Raw genomic sequence first — 17,307 nt, 5'->3', positions numbered from 1 at the left:
CATTTCCTATGTGCCCAGGGCCTCCCATGCTGATTTACTTAATGATGCACCAATCTACATTCCCTCCCACATTGTGAAGGACTCCCTCTTCTCCTGTCTCTCCAGTGTTCCCTGTCTCTTCTCCTTTTGATAAGAGTCTCCATCCTACTGAGTGTGAGACAATATCTCATTGAGTTTTTGTTTACATTCTCAGGTCGTTAGTGATTTGGAACATTTTCACATGCTTTTTTTCCTCACAGTTTTATGTCTTTTCTGAAGAATATCTATGCAGGTCCTTTGCTTGTTGGGGGCTTTTGTGGTTGAGTTGCGTGAGTGTTTTGTATATCTTTGGATGTTAACCCTTAGAAGACATATAGGTCACAAGTATTTTTCCCAATCCTTAGGTTGTCTTCTTATCTTATTGTTTCTTTGTTCTGCAGTGGCTTTAATTTGCTACATCCCCATCTATTTTTTGACTTGTAGCCTCAGCTTTTGGTGTGATATCCAAAATATTATTGCCAAGGTTAATGTCAAGACACATTTCAAATGTTACAAATCCATTTCTGAAAGCAAGGCTGGTAGGCACTGAAACAATTGCAATTTTGTTGCATATGAAGAACATAAAGAAACAATGCCAACCATTAAATATATCATTGTACCCATCAGGATACAAAGAGTGAAGGTAAAGCATTCTGACTGAGGCTGGTTCATGATTTAGACTTCCATTAGAGCAAACTCAGACGTTTCTCACCTCTCTCCATTTCCTCTGCAGTCCTCCTTAAACCCCAGTTGTGTGAGGCTTTACCCAGACATCCTGTTGCTGTAACACCTTCCCACACATCCGCACTGCTACACAAGCAGACAATCCAAGAGGGGCCAGAAGGCTCCTTTTGTCTTTCAGATAAACCTCTACTGCTAAGCTAAAAAGTGTCTCTTTGTTCTGCAACTAGAGAAAAAACTCAACTCTTTCATAAGGATGTTCCCGTCCGTCCCATCAGGCTCCTGACTGCTTCCACGGTTTTCTCCAACACACACATGGATGTCATTTATTACCCCAGAGTGAGGACATGGAGTCCTGTTAGGTGGCTTGTCTGAGGCCCTTGATCTGAGAGTGGAGAACAGACAGAAATAGTGACAACAACCGGAGTGTTTCCCTCAGCTCAACTTGTGTTGACTCCACTCTGCCCAGCCTACAGCACACAGCCAGCCCACACAGAAACCCTCAGTGCCTGAGATGCTCTAGCCTGAGAAAGCACAGTCCAGAGGGAAAGGAAGAGTGTGAATTTAGACTATCTCTGCATTGACATAAAGATGAGGCTTCTAGTAGGAAGGCAAGCAACCAAAGCTCTCCTCCATGAAGCCCCCATCTCTGACACTGCTGACATTTTTGTAGCACCATTTAAGTGCTTTTCTGAAAATTTCCAGGGAAAGTGTAAGGCCATGTATCTGCCTGCTGCGTATGGCAAGGACTCTACAAGCTTGAGCGGCTTCCCTTCTGATTGTGTCTATGTGGTCTAATGCATGTTTCCTGTTGTGTTTTGTTCTGGCCATCTCGTTATCTGGGAACTCTGGTATGTTGGCTCTGCTGTATGATTTCTGTGCTTTTGTAACCTGCTCCTCTCTTTTTAGATGCCTACATATCTCTGGTGTGGCTGTTACCAAGCCTATCGTAATCTTCTAGTCCTTTCCCCATGCTCCTGTAGAGACCGGGGCCATCCCAAGTGGCTGCCTTGTTTCCTCTGCTACTCCACCCTCCTCCCCAGGAGTCCATCACTGAGTCTTTCTCTTCCTCTTAAGAAGATGTGCACTCACTTGTGAAAGGCTCACCCTTCCTTCTCACCTCTGAAACCTCTCTGTTTCTGAAACCTCTCCATTTCTGCTTACTTCTTAGCATCTGGCTCCTCTCTACTGACTGGCCAGGTGCTTGGGAAAAATCCATTTCGGTGACCCTTACTGTGCCCCTCCAAGCTGCCATCCTCTTCTTCTCCTCTCCTTCTTTTGACTTCTGAACTTCTGAGGAAGCAAACAACTGCTCTTAGCACCCTACTTCCACTTTCTCCCTGGCTGTTCCCTAATCTTATACCATCTGGATTCTGGTAGCACCAGCAGAGTGAAGGGCTCCTGCCAGGTTGAGGACTAATGCAGGGACAGGAGAAGGGACTGTTGACGTCTCTCCACACCGAGGATAGGGGTGGTGCATTTGCCAGGAATCTTTGTATTAGGTAAGACTTCGGGGCCAAAGTGAGCCTTTTAATTGCTTAGACTTTGGAGGATACATGAAAAGGAGTCTCCATTCTGAATCTCAAGACAGGTGTAGTGAGCTCCAAGTGCCTTCTGATTCATCCTGGGGGCAGGATGCAGAATATATAGGAAAGAAACAAGGACAAGAGATGCACAAGGAGTAGATGAGGACATGCTTGAGGTAGATAAGAAGGAACAGGTTTGCAAACACGCCTCTCAGCAACTCTTATTTCTGTTAGAGTCTGGTGGTCTCTGTATGGTCCTTACTCTAGGATGTGACCTGCACAGAAGTTGTGCCATTTTCTACAACACATTTTTTAAAAAGATGCATACATACAATATCATGTTAATTGCAGCCCAAATGTAAAACTACTTCAGATTGTATGGCTGCATGGGGGTTACCTTTCCACAGTGGCTCTCTAACTTTTTGCTTCACACAAGCATTGCAGTGTGTGTATATGACCAACCTCATGGACCATTCACAGTGGAGGTCTACATACAGAAGGTTTTTGGGTTTGTTCATATAATTGGTATGATGCACATCAACCCTGCTCTAGGGTAGTAACCGGAGGGATAAAAGCTTATCTTCATAGCAGTCCATATTTTCAGTTTCTTTCCATCAATTCTTAGGAAAAGTTTGGTAGGGTAGATTTAGTTCTACTATGCAGACCGGCAAACTAAGGCAGACTGAGCAAGCAGCCGGCTTCAATCCAGGCAGACACAGAAAGGCAGACTCCACACCTGCTCCTTAGTTCAGTGGCTGTCCAGCCTGTGTGTGTCTCTCACTCCCCAGCCTCTCCCCAGCCTCAGGTGCCTGCCTTCCATGTGTTCTCCACCCACCTTCCTCTGCCACCTCCTCCAAGGAGACTCCATCCAAATGCCCCTCTCCCTCCCAAGGTGTACCTATCTCCTGGGTCCTTCCATCAAGGGCTTCCAAAGCAGTTTTCAGGTCGGTTTATGTCCACCTCGTTTCTAAGCATTTGCTATAAATCTAGGATACATTCTCAGAAGCAGAACACAGTGCAGTGCACGCGGTACAGTAAACCAAGCAGGGGTGGTCGTTCCCAGCCTCTCCTACGCTACTCTCTACCCCATCTTTCCCTTACTGGCTCCTCTATCCTTCCACTTCTGTAGCGCGTTAGTTGGATAAAAAGATGAAATATTTGTTTTCATGTTAATGAATTATGTCATTTTCCCCCCTCTGTGTCCCCATTCTGATCCTAGCATTTTACGACAACAAATGGAAATTGACTGCTTCCGTCACCAGGCCCCAATGTCTCGAATGGTCACAACTGTGAAGCCTTACAACCCCTTCAGGATTGGGAAAAAAACCCTTGAGTACTGAAGGAGACCACACCCCTGAGAGACTTCTGAGCCCCAGCTGGGGGGCGGGGGAGGCTTTGTGCACAGTGATGGAGAAACAAAAGAATACAGAATGGTCTAACTATGTCTGTCTGAATGAATTGGGGTACCAGACAGGCAGCACGTCCAGGCCTGAGCTCAGGCACTCTCTTCCCCGTGATGGTGGCCACTCAGTCTGCTGTGAACCAGGACTGGCAGTTGGGACACAGAGAACCCACAGAGAACTCTTCAGTGTTGGAATACTGGGCCCTCCTAGAGGGTCATGGGTTTGAGGATTAGAGATGATCCTCACATTTAAAAGTTGGGCAGTGACAACAGACAATGGCATTCTTTTTGTCACCTAAGGGACAATACAACATGGACGCTGTCGGGGGAGGGGTCACCATCTAGAGACAAATAGGCAAAACACTCTCTTTCCTACTCTAGGATTTCTGCTCTGGAGAAGGAAGCATTCCCGGGCTCACTGGGAGCCCTCAGGCAGGCACGGCCTACCATACACATCTTCAGATTAGTGTGGCCTGACCGTGCTTACCCAAGGAGAACAGGAGCAGCAGACGTGCCCCCAGAGTCTCCCCAGTACAGTTCTGTTCATAGGTTCAGGAAGCATGCTAGTTTGTATACATCGGTGCAGGCCTGTAAGAGTTATTAAAGTACTTTCACCACCCTAGCTCAATTGATCTTGCCACCCCATATCTTGCAGCAAACATTATACACGTAGCTTGCTGTTTTATAAATAAAACACAGAAAAGCTAAGAATAAGGTGCTTATCTGGAACTCAGATTATCTGGCTTTAGATAACTTTCCTTAACTCTGACCCATTTCTATGTAGATTGGGTAACTTTCCATGAGTTGTTTACAAACAAAAAAAACCTAGAAAAAGAGGGAAAACTCCAGTCTCTTCTAGTCTTCTGAAGTGCTTCCCAGGGGTTCTGTATGGCGTCTTACTCTCCTTCAAAACACAGAAGAGGGGAATTTACCACAGAACCCCAAATAAATGTGCAAATGCCTTTAAGGGAAACCAGGACTTTGCTTTCCCACAGAAAGAAAGGGAAATGTAGCCCCCTTTCTGTCATGGAATGATAAGTTGCTTTGGTGGACTAGGAAATAATTTTAATGTTGACTCCTGTGCAGTAACAAATGGAAAAACAGCAGCCACTGAAGACGTGACTTGCCTTTGAGAAAGAAGTACGTCACTTGAACCCAAATGGAAGTCTAATTACTTTCAGAAATCGTTCAAGTCAAGTCTGTTCTGGCTTGAATGTGAAGTGCCCCTCACAAGCCCTTGGGTTCTAGCTTGGTTCCCAGCTGGGGTACTGTTGGGGAACCCATGTGGAAGAAGTGGCTGCTGCTGGAAGGGCTTTTTGGATCACAGCCTGGCCCTGGTTAGGCCTTGTCTTAGTTTCCTTTTTATTGCTGTGATGAAAACCCCATGACCAAAAAGCAATTTGGTCTCGTTCCATCTTATATTTTACAGTCCATCCTGAGGAACGTCAGGGCAGGAACTTACGGCAGGAACTAAAACAGAGTCCATGGAGGAATGCTGCTTACTGGCTTGCTCCTCCTGGCTTTCTCAAGTTTGCTTTCTTGTAGACCTCAGGACAACATGCCAGAGATGGCACCACCCACAGTGGGCTGAGCCCTTCAATATCAAACATCAATGTGAAAATCTTCATAAGCTTGCCCCTGGGCTCATCTGATGGAGTCAGTTCCTCAGCTGAAGCCCCCTATTCCAAGATGACTCCAGCTTGGATCAAGTGACAAACTAACCGTCACCAGGACTGACACATCTCCTGATGCACAAAGATGTAAGCCAGGAGCCTTGCCCTCTCCCCTCCCTACTCTCCTGCCATGATGGACTACATCCCCCAACCCAAAAAGCAAAACAATCCTTTTTTCTTTAAGTTGCTTCTTAGGTATTTCATCACAACAATGAGAAAAGTAACTCTCGGGAACAACATCAGACCGAAATAAAAACCTCCAGTTCTGGAAGATGCTTAGTGAAACACAAATGGAGTGGAATTAGCTCATCTAGCAAGTAGATGGATGTGATACCTGAGGTTCAGTTTTCAGCAAATGTTTCAGTTGAGTGTTACTGCTCAACCCTGAGGCACCTGCTCATCCTTCTGGGCCTTTTGGTAGCAGGACACAGTTACAGCTATTGTGACTTTTGTTTTGTTTTGTTTTTTAATTTACTTACTATTTATTTATTTGTGTTGGTTGTGGTGATATATTATGTATCCCAATAAAGCTTGCCTAAGAGGACAGAGCCTGCCACTAGATTAGACATATAGATCAGACAGTGGTGGCACACACCCTTAATCCTACACTTGGGAGGCAGAGATCCATCTGAATCTCCATCACTGGTCATTAATATCCATCAATATCAATGGTCTCAACTCACCTATTGTGATGTTTTGTAGTCTGAAACACTCCCATTCTCTACAATGCAGATATTAGAGCACTCATCAGGGCTCTTGTGCTCTTTCAAAGCTGGCTCTGTTTTGCAGCATTCCCATGGCCTTACTTAGAAGAGACACGCTGACACTCTATTAGATGTATAACTCAAACAGACTTCTCATCTGTTAAGACACAAGGTGAATCCTGCTCACCACAGACCTAGAATATGGGCCAGGAATAACCATAGAGAGCAGAGCCATAACAGTGTTCCTGGGCTGGGAGCAAGAGCTATAGTAATGTCTGTATTGTCAGCAGTCTGGACAAAGATGAATGTCACAGGCATATGCATGCATCTGCTCTTCAAATTCTGCAGCCTAGACTTGGATTATACAGATTACATTAGGGTCTAGCACATAGGCACATTTTTCTGTTTTACAGTGTCATACAATGTCACTCTCTCAAATTTTATAACTATGAGACATAAAAGAGAACAACATATAGAAAAGAACCTCTGCTATTTAATTCAGTTATAAACTGTGGCATGCATGTCCAGTATGGAAGTACACTCCTACAATTCCACCTACTCCAGAGGCTGAGGCAGGAGGATTTCTAGTTCAAGACTAGCCTGGACAATTTAGCTTATCTCAAAATATTTTGTTTTTAGTGGCCCAGAAATATCAGCTCAGTGGTAGAGCACATGTCTAACTGCCCAGCTTATTCAAGGCCCTGATTTACCTGGGATAAAAAAAAAAAGCATGTTAATATTACTCCAGCCAATTTGGAAGTTCACAATATGAAAAAGGTGAGCCTCATAACTTCAGAAATGGACAGATGAAATCATTGTATACTCATGGGTACAATATAAATTTTGTTTAACATATATTAGGACAAATATGTAGAAACAGAAAGACAGTAGGTTTTCCTGTAGGATAATTGACTAGGTTTACAGTACCAAGCATGAATTCCTTCCTTTTGCACAGTCTTTAAGTCCAGTTAGAAGGCTACTGGTTGTCCCTAATAGGTGTCATTACTGCATTCTTGAGGTCACCTTTTCATACTAGTCATTGTTGAGGGCCATAGGCTTCATGGATAAGTAGACTATTGGTTGCTTTTGTCCTAGTGGTGATGTAGCCCACGTGGCTCAGATGGGAGACTTTTAGACTGAAGAACTGAGAAGCAGGAAAGCACTGGTCCTTCCTGAAGAATTGGTTTTGAGAAGGGAATGCTAGGCAAAGAGAAAAGGCCTAAAAGGGGCCATTGGCAACCAGCTGCTTCTCAGGAACCATTTGGGACACATGCTTATCAAGGCCACCTTCCTCTGGTAAAAATGGCATTTACATAGTTGATATCCTTTACACCACTGACAGCAGGTGCCTCCCATATCTGGAGACTTCTCTGAGACAGATGAATACCAGTGCAGTGGCATCTCCTGACACGAACTCCATGGTCCCTTGGTCAGTAATCCACTTTACAAATGGCTTTGGCAATAACTGACAATACCCTTTGCTGAAGACAGAAGGGGTATCTCTTGCTCAGAGGAGGAGACAAAAAGAAAAGTGAGGAGACAAGGAGAAAAGTCCTGCTTTACATTCTCAAGACGCACCTAAAAACATCTTTAAAAGACTTGAGGAATGACTGTCCCCTTAATGAGGTGTATAATTATATGGCCCCCAAAGACTCTCCCTTTATGCAATTGTTTACACAACCTCACTGCTAAGCCCACCTACTTTCTGAGTTCTAACTTAGGAAGCATTTTTTTCTTTTCATTTAATCTCTTTTTATTTAGACTTTGGCCAGAATCCGAAGACTCCTCACCCTCACCCTGACACTCTTCTCTCTCTCTCTCTCTCTCTCTCTCTCTCTCTCTCTCTCTCTCTCTCTCTCTCTCTCTCTCTCTCCTCCCTCCTTCCTCTCTCTTTCTCCCCCCTCTCTTCATGCATACATGTGCTGGGGGTGTGTGTGTGCTGTGTCCACCTACCCCCACGCAATGGCTAGCAAAATTCCATTGCTGGCCCTGTCTGCTTCCTCCATCTCTTGACTGAAAAAAAAAATAGCTTTTTTCTCTTTTTCCATCTTTCATATACCATGAGCTAACAAGTTTAAAGCCCTTTTTAAAATTAGTTGAGATACAAGCCTAACATTCTTTAAAAGAGACCCTGTATCTTCAAATCAAAGTATCTGAGTCTAAGAGTCTGACAAGTTATCCATCTCAATCTTTTAGAAACTGTGGCGGGGGGCGGGGGGGGGGGGGAGCTTATAGTATAGAAATAAATACAATAATATAGAGTAAAATACTTGTTTTCCTCTGCCTGCCAGGAAGCTCGGAGTTGATTAAATAATTGTGTTAGCATAGAGACTCAGACAAATGAAAGACGGGTTTCACATTTAAAACTGCTATTTTAAGAAACCCTTTGAATCATCCTGGTGCACACACCCAAATTCTAGTGGTTTGTCAACCGGCTTCCCCACCCACTCTGACTTTCTACATAGGTCTAGGTTCTTCTGGGTCCTTATGGTCTCAGGAGGCTTCTTAGATGATTGAAAATACACCCATCACACTAAAAACAAACAAACCTTTCATTTATTTCCCAGAAGTGTCTAACGTACAGCGGGGCGGTGGTGCTGAGCTCGGATCTCTTCTACTCCCTGTTTGCACTGTCTTGGTGGCCAGAAAAGACAGTTCCCTGGTAGTCAGAACAAACCAACAGCCCAGAATTATTTCAGAAGACATTGAAAATACTCTAAAATAGATCCACTTGCTCCACTTGGTCCAGGGTAGGCTGGATGGTTTTTCTGTATCTCTAGACTTACCATATTCATAGTACAACTGTAGACTAATAACCATCAAAGGCACAGAGGAAAACTCAAAGCTAAAGAGCTACCATTAAATACGGAACAGGTTTGTTTGTCTGTAAAACATTTTGAGGATTGGTTTAAAAATGTTATCATGAAACCCATTATTATGTATAAATAATATATGCTAATAAGAAGATTAATTTGAAAAACAGCATGTTTTCATCTCTGCTCTTATCATCCTGGGGCATTCAGCTCTGTATTGTGGCTTCCATAATCAGCCTGAACAAGCCTGAGGTTTGCCTCCCACTCTCCAGATGAGCTACTTCAGTCACCTAATAAAAATGTATAAAGTACACTATAAATATAAACATGCTTCTGGCATTCATATTCAAACTTGGAGGCATAATGATGGGGAAATTCCTAAGGGGGTCAATAAGCAACGAGGAGCAATGTACAAAGAGTCATTAAACAATACGCCAAGGAGCCTCAATGAGCATGAGCCCGCCCTAGCCTCAGCTCGGACAAGCAGCACACTACATCTCCAGCAATTTTCTCTTAACGGAGATGCATTTTTAAAATTAAAATAATGTCATTTTCTAAGATAGGTGTGCTACTCATGTACATATGTTTTAAATAGCGAGACAGATATTGGCAGGCTTGAGGATGGACCCCCTCCCTCGTGACTGACTTGGGATCCCACCTCTTGTTTCCCTGGTGGCACTAGAAATGAAAACACCACAACTGTCACCTTAATACTGAAACAGCCATATGAAAATGCAGACACTTGGGGGCTTTGTTGAGGCCCATGAATGAAAAGCTACTTCCTCCTGGCCGAAAGGATGGAGTCTCAACTCTACCACTGGCCCTGGATGAAGAGAAGACATTCCCACCGTTCTCAAAGATCAAAACACTACATTCAGGCCAGCAAGATGGCTCAGCAGGTAAAGGCGCTTGCCACTAAGCCTCGTGTCCTGGGTTCAACCCTAGGACCACATGGGAAAAGAGAGAATCAATTCCCACAAGTTGTGCAGCAATGGTAGAAGTGCTCTCCTCTCTCTCTCTCTCTCTCTCTCTCTCTCTCTCTCTCTCTCTCTCTCACACACATACACACACACACACACACACACACACACACAATCTATTATATAAACAAACAATGAATATGGTAAAGAATTTTAAAAAAATTACATGCTATTGCGGCATCTCTTAAGAGTTAAGGTAAAGCCGGGCGGTGGTGGCGCATGCCTTTAATCCCAGCACTCGGGAGGCAGAGTCAGGCGGATCTCTGTGAGTTCGAGGCCAGCCTGGTCTCCAAAGCGAGTTCCAGGAAAGGCGCAAAGCTACACAGAGAAACCCTGTCTCGAAAAACCAAAAAAAAAAAAAAAAAAAAAAAAAAAAAAAGAGTTAAGGTAAGTAGAACTACCAGTCATCACCCTACATAAAGCTGCCCTATAATTCAAAAACTAGTGTGGATCCTGCTTTGTATATAAACCTGAGCAAAGGCCCTTTTGGTCATGGCCCACTCTCTCCCTTAGGAACGTTTCACTTCACTCTGTAATAAATTCTATTTACTACACCAGAGTCTGTAATACAGTCTTTTTTTCTGTTGTACACACTGTACATCTCTTTCAGTTCACTTGACGGAGAACATGAGGGCCAGGGAATCAATGGTAAGCAAAGCGAGACTCCAGTGACAATATAAATAAACACATGTAAAGGATGATTCAATAGTTGTTAGTAATATATATTTGCCTTAAAAACTACTTGTTTGGGGGAAAATGAAAATACATGGATTATTCTGGAACTGGGAGAGCCACTGCTGATTCTCAGGGACTGGGAATATAGAGGGATCCAGAAAGTATTTTAATAATCCTGCAGGAAAATGCAAATCTTCTCTGCCAGTCACCACCATTTTCAGACCTGGCTGTTTTAGTTTTGGGACATCATGAATCCTTCCTTATACGATCTACCCAAATGGTATTCAGAGACAACACTGTGGTTTTAAATTAATGCCCATTTTTAAAATTTGCTTGTTTCTTTCTTTCATTGTGGCTGATTTTGAACATACTCTCAATTGCTGTTAAAAATGTTTCCCGCTCCATCCTCTGTAAAGGACATTTCCTCACTCATGTTGAAGATTGGCCTGGAGAGTCTGTCCCAGCAGTCCGCTCTCTAAACTGCTATTGTGGTTACAGGTGGGGGTGGGGCTGGCTTCCTCCTGCCAGCCCCCAGATGTTACAGGCTACTCTGTGTGGGTTTCCAGGGCAAGCTCTGCTGATTCTAGCTTGTAAGCTGTAATGGAAACTGCTTTACTTTGTCACATTTACACTTTGGAAATAAAGCCCTAACACGTGTTTGGTGTAAATCTATTTTTCCAGTGCTGGGAGACCGTTTCATTGTGTTGTCTGCGGGCAGAGCCACAGATAAAAGATAAAGCCAGACTCAGTGAGCACCCTGTGGGACAAGCAGGAAGAGGTATCTGAGCAGAGAAGGGAAGGGCCCCAGGCACAAGGTACTATGGGGTTAGGGTGTGCAGGCCTGGAGTGAAGTCTGGGCAAGTCAACCTCACAAAATGCCAGATCAAGGCTGCAGACTTTGGTGGGACTGGTAGCCCTCAGTGGTTACTTGCCCATGCAAAGCGTAGCTATAGGTTCTCTTGAGTGATTGCTAAGCTTCAGGGCACCACTAGGACTAGTGAGAAGACCATTGAGCAAAGCAGAAACCAAACAGAGACTCTGCCAGATAGATGAAGGGAGATGGAGGCATTGGTGATGCGTCTGAACAGTGTGTTGTCTGTTCCCTACTGGAAAGGATGGTCACAGGTCAGCAATGCCAAACAAAACAAAGCCAGTGTTCTAGGTAAATGCTACTGTGTTTTAGTATCTTTTGGGGGAACTTGTTCCAGGACCCTGTGGATGGCAGAATATACATACTCAAGAGGCTTAGACAACATGTCAGAATGTACATATAACCTATCCACACCTTTCCATGTACTCTATGAATCCTAGACTACTTATTATACCTGATACAATCAAATAAGTTATGTAAGTGGTTGTTATGTTATGCATTACTGGGGAATAATGACAAGGGAAAAGGTAGGTATATATTAGGTATAGAAAGAATCATAATGCCTTCCCTAAATATTTTCAATACACCATAGATTGAATCCATGCATACAGAACAGGCAGATTTGGAGGGTCAACAATGTTTCTGACACTTGTGGTTTTGTGCTATGCTGTTAACATTCAGTTATAGATGAGGACAAATGTAACCAAAGGCTTCCCTGGGAGGATCACTGAAAAACTGTTTACAAGGTTGATGTCCTGAGAGTCCTTTCATGAGATGTTTCTAAGACCAGTGTGAACATCCACATGTTCTTCTTTCAAGATCTGAAGACTAATTAAACAAACAAGTTACCACAGGTTTCCGCAATGCTATCAGAAGGGCTGCTGTCTGGGAAAATCCTCACACACGGAGTGTGAGGCCTCCGTTCCAGCTGAGGCCAGAGAGAGAAGCTCAACCTCAGGGCATGATGCTTGTCCACTAGTGTGCTCCTCTTAGCCATGCAGGCAGGGGTGGGAGAAAGCACCGCATCTCTGTACCCCTCGGTCATCCAGAGCCTCCAGGGTTCCGAGTTTCAGAACCCTGTTCAGCTTGTCTGAGACAAGTTGGGTTCCATGAAGTTTGGATCACTAGTGGTCAAAATTGAGAGCAGAAAAGCAAGAGGAAGTGCAGAGAGCTTGCAGCTGCGTCTGAAGCAGCCCCGTGCCTTCTGTGCAGGTAGTTCTCTTTCTTCCTTGACTTGCAAGCACTGATTCATTATTTAAATAATTAATTTAATTAAAGTCATTATTTAAAATTCTGCAACTGTAAAGAGATTAGTTTAAATTCTCTAAAAATGTGAATGAATTATGTAGGCTATGGAAGTTTGGAAAGTAGGGTGTTACACCGTATCAAAAGATGTGTCTGATTGCACTTCTGAAAAGTGCTGCTGTGTGTGTGTGCTTACATGTGTGCGCATGCATGTACATTTCTCATTGTCCTTGGACTTTCAGAAGTTCCCTTGACTATGTTTATCTTGGAAAAATAACTTATCTTCCCCAATTTGCTCATCAAACTAGGGTCAGAAACATACCTTTTAGGTCATTCGTTTTCTTGGTTTGCTATTTAAAAGGATATGTCTCAACTGCCTTCTAGTAAAGGTCACAGAAATATTAATATGCTTCTAAGACAAAAGGACCAAAAGGCTCAGCTTTCAGTGTAAGTTAAAGTGTGGTGATGCAAATTGCAGAAAATCAGTGGCCTGTATCTCCAAGAATTATTTGATAATGAATTTATCAGTAGAAAAATAAAAGGACCTCTCTCAAGTAACTCATACACAAAACAGCTAAGACAAGCACAGGGAGAGACAGAGCTCCTGGAATTAGAAGCAGAGGCTCCAAGAAGGACTGTCCCCAAAGGGACAGAGATGTTGTGTTCTCGTGCTCCCAAAGGCCTTGAAAAGGTGTGGACCCACCCAAAGTGTAGTAACTTCAGCCAAGAAGCATATAGAGAGTGTGTGTGGAGAGAACCCAGCACAGAGGATGTACCTACATAGGATAGCGCAGCCCCTGGTCAGTCCATGCCTGTCTTTTTTATCCCTTGAAACCCAAAGAAGTATGTAGATATTTGGAATAATTCTGACCAGTTTGCCCTCTCCTCGATTTAATTCACAGAATCAGTGAACACTATGGTCAAAAGGCCCTGACTTGTCCATGAGTGGTGTAGCCATACCTCCATGGTGGCCTGACAAACAAATATTCAGGTTACAACCTAGATTGTCCCTCACTCATGTTCACCAGAGTTCAGGAGTAGGCCCTGCAGCTCTGTGGAAGTGTCTGCTCCTAGAACTTGAGTGAGGGGAAGGAATGTCAGAGAGCCTTGTCTCTCATCAAAGTACTAGGTTTTGTGTTTGCCATAGTTTAAACACAGTTCCTCTGAATTTTTCAGGGTTTGCCTGTTGGGGTGCCTGGGCTCCTGAGAGAAGGATACTGTTATTTATATGGCTGTAGCCCACTCAAATCGAAGTGTGAACCTTTCCTTTCCCACAGGCCTTGCTGACAAAGAGCTCAGTTCCACCAGAAGCACCTCTCCTGAGAGAATGCTCAAATGTACTTCCTAGCTAAGGTGAAGCAGCAAAGCCCTGGAGTCCAGGGACAGAGAGGTGGGAGGAGGGTCTTCCAGGGACACTGGTGAAGGAATTGTTCTGTATATGGAGGGAGCCTGGAGTTCCACCTTGGCTGAGGTGCGTACTCCTGTATCTCCTGAATGTGGGAAGAGAACATCTACTTAGTGGTGATGAAGGTATTCATTCTGCTAACACTCACTCAATCCTTATTTTCCCAAAGCTACAATGCTTAAAACTTCTAAAATCCATGTGTCTGTACTGTCAAAACCAGGATGCATTCTTTGGAATGTACGTAAAGCAAAGGATAACCAGACTGCAACTCACAACTCCAGGGAGTCTATCTAGTAAAGAGGACCCTAAGAAAGACACAGGGATCGCCCAGCGACGGAGAGGTGGATAAAATGTTTGGTTTTTTTTTTTTATTATTATTGTAACTATTACACTTCATGTGATGGGATTCCTAAGATGGAGAAGATCCAATCTGCAATTGCTCCCTAGGCCCTATCCTGGAAGCCAACACATCTAGCCCAGGTCAACACTACATGACCATCAAACTGACTCCAGTTCTTACTCTGATTTGTGGGAGGAGTTGGTGATCTGAGCCTTACCTTTCTCATTGGAAAAATGAAAGACCATTGAAGGTATTGAAGAAGAGAACACACTCAAGTGCCTGGCAGAATAAAAGCCTTCAATAAACATTAGCAATGGTTATAATTAACAGCAACATTCCATGGAGGTATCTTTGTGGATTTCTGGGGACCTCTCCAGCACTCTGCCTCTTCCCATTCCCATGGGGTCCTCATTTATCATGGTGTCCCCCTCCTTGTTCTCCCACTCTGTTCCTGATCCAGCTGGGACCTCCTGCTTTCCCAAGCTCGCCCTCCCCCGACCCTTGCTCTCCATCATCCTCCCACCCCCAGTCCGCCTAAAATATCATCCTGAGTGAGGTAACCCAGACTCAGAAAGACAAACATGGTATGTACTCACTCATAAGTGGATACTAGATGTAAAGCAAAGGATAACCAGACTGCAACTCACAACTCCAGGGAGGCTACCTAGTTATTAGAGGACCCTAAGAAAGACACAGGGATCGCCCAGGAGAGGTGGATAAAACGTTTTTGTTGTTGTTGTTGTTGTTGTTGTTGTTTATTGTAACTATTACACTTCATGTGATGGGATCCCCAAGATAGAGAAGATGAGAGGAGACTGCTTCAAACTCATTGACTTCACTCTTTCATGACTCCCACCAATACTTACTAAATGCCTCCTATGTCCCAGGAACATGCAGAGTACACATGTATTCAAATAAATGTGAGTGCTTAGGAAATCGTGTAGAGGAAAGGACTCACATATAGTACTTGAGTGTGCAGACGTTCAGAGAAGATTCTGTGTGGAATGGGATTCTGGGAGTTTCTAGGAACAAGGGAGCCCTCCAAAGTGTAAGAGGTGGCAGGTACACAGACGGGACAATCCCAATTGGGGTGACTGTGCATGCCTGTGGGCATAGGACTGCTGCTGGAGCTTAGTGTAGAATAAAGGAGTGTCCCTTTGGGGGTCTGTCAGGAGGGCGTGGAGAGGGAGAAGGGAAGCTGATTTAGCTTCTGGTGCTGCCTGTGGAGAGTGAAATGGGGTTTGGTTCTTGTTCTACTCTGTGAGTATCCACTGCCACCAAGGTCTCTGTCTCCCATCTATGTCGGTTGGTGCAGGAAGGAAACTGTTCCGTACTAGTCTGTACGTATCTCTTTATTTTTATTTATTTATTTATTTATTTATCTATTTATTTATTTTTGGTTTTTCAAGACAGGGTTTCTCTGTGTAGCTTTGCACCTTTCCTGGAACTCGATTTGTAGACCAGGCTGGCCTTGAACTCACAGAGATCTGCCTGGCTCTGCCTCCTGAGTGCCGCCTGGCCCTATCTCTTTATAACCTTCCTGTATGAGGCTAGGTTTCCGCTATCCTAACACAAAAGTAGCACTCCCACCAGTCTGTTGCCAGGAAACCTGTTCCCTTGGTTTTTCTGTCAAATGCAAATTCTCTCCATAATGTACCATAGCTAAACACATTTGGGGCATGGTCTGGGCTGTTCTCCTTTATATATATATATATACACACATATATAATATTAGTAACATCCAGGTATTCTGTGTGAACTTCCACTTTGTTGAATTCATTTTTCAGCCAATTGTTTTAGATTGGGGTGAGTAATCTATCATTATTTGGGCCAAAACATTTGATATGATAGCACACATTTATTTCTGTGATAGTCTAAGAAATCAATCTTGCCAGTGGCTGTAAGGAATAGTGAGAATTTAAGTGACTTGCAGCAGTAAGCTCTGCCTCAGCTAGCAGCATGGTTTCCAGCAGGTCCAATGGCATCTCTGGGTCTCAGAAGGGCCCTGAGATGTTGATGTTATTGACTTCAAGGATTGTTGTTTTTCATCTCCATCCTGAGAATATTCACAATAATTAGAGCATTCCTGGATGCATTAGCCAGTTACGAGGCACCTAAAAGAGCTGCTTTGAATAAACAGATATGCTCACATCAGTGATTCCAGAATTCTGGAGGCTAAGACAGGAGAATTGCCATCAATTTGAGGCTAGCATGAGCTATACAGTGAGTTCCAGGACAGCACTGACACCATCTCACAGAAACGCTGTGTTTTCTGCAGCATGGGAAGCTGCAAGTCCATAGTGAAGATGGGTCACCTTGGGCGTTAAAATTTTAACAAAGGAATGTGGAAGACTATAAGTACTCACTCCATGGCAACAGACAGGGGCCATCATGACTCCTACAATATGGCTTCTTTACTTTATGATAGAATGAATGCCAGGTACTCAGTGGAGTCATAATTAAAATGTTGAATTCTGATCTTTTCCTGGGCACAGTGATGCTCTGATATAATGCTGGTCAGAAGAGATGAGATCACAAAGGAAGACCACAGACTACAGGGTGCTGTGTGGCTAAACTGAGGTTTTGATACAATCTTGCAGTTTACAATAGGCTTACCAGGGCAGAGGCCCACGTAAGTCCAGTCCCACCTGTACATGCTTTCTTTCTAGGTGTTCATTTACAGAGCCACCAGGGAGGGATTCATGCCAGGTGCAAAGTGAGATTAAGAGTTTGGCCACCTGAAACTTCAGTTTATACATCACACAGTACAGGGTCACAGTCTTACAGTCTTAGATGCCAAGCAAATTTCCTCTCAATTGCCTTATTTGGAGGTAGCAGGAGAAATTGGAGAACTCCAGGGGCACTGGGTCTGATTCAGACCTTGATTTGTTGTTGTTGTTTTTTCCAAGTACTCTCAGGAATAAGTCATCTCGATCTGGGGCCTAAGGAGTAAAGAGTTTCGGAGAAGGCCATA

The 17,307-nt window shown here is 43.9% G+C and overlaps 1 protein-coding gene across 1 annotated transcript in view; it reads left to right on the top strand.

Moving 5' to 3' along the window:
- Spata48 (spermatogenesis associated 48) overlaps window positions 1–3,667 on the top strand; it is a 52,078-nt gene extending 48,411 nt beyond the window's left edge. Inside the window, 1 exon segment of the mRNA XM_028882972.2 lies at window positions 3,445–3,667. Within this exon segment, the coding sequence (XP_028738805.2) occupies window positions 3,445–3,565 (121 nt within the window). The 3' untranslated portion in view covers window positions 3,566–3,667.
- The last annotated feature ends 13,640 nt before the right edge of the window (window positions 3,668–17,307 follow it).

Source organism: Peromyscus leucopus, chromosome 10 (genome assembly GCF_004664715.2).
Source record: "Peromyscus leucopus breed LL Stock chromosome 10, UCI_PerLeu_2.1, whole genome shotgun sequence".
Taxonomy (NCBI): Eukaryota; Metazoa; Chordata; class Mammalia; order Rodentia; family Cricetidae; genus Peromyscus; species Peromyscus leucopus.
Note: the sequence above shows the minus strand (reverse complement) of the source record. Positions and strands in the feature narration are given on the sequence as shown.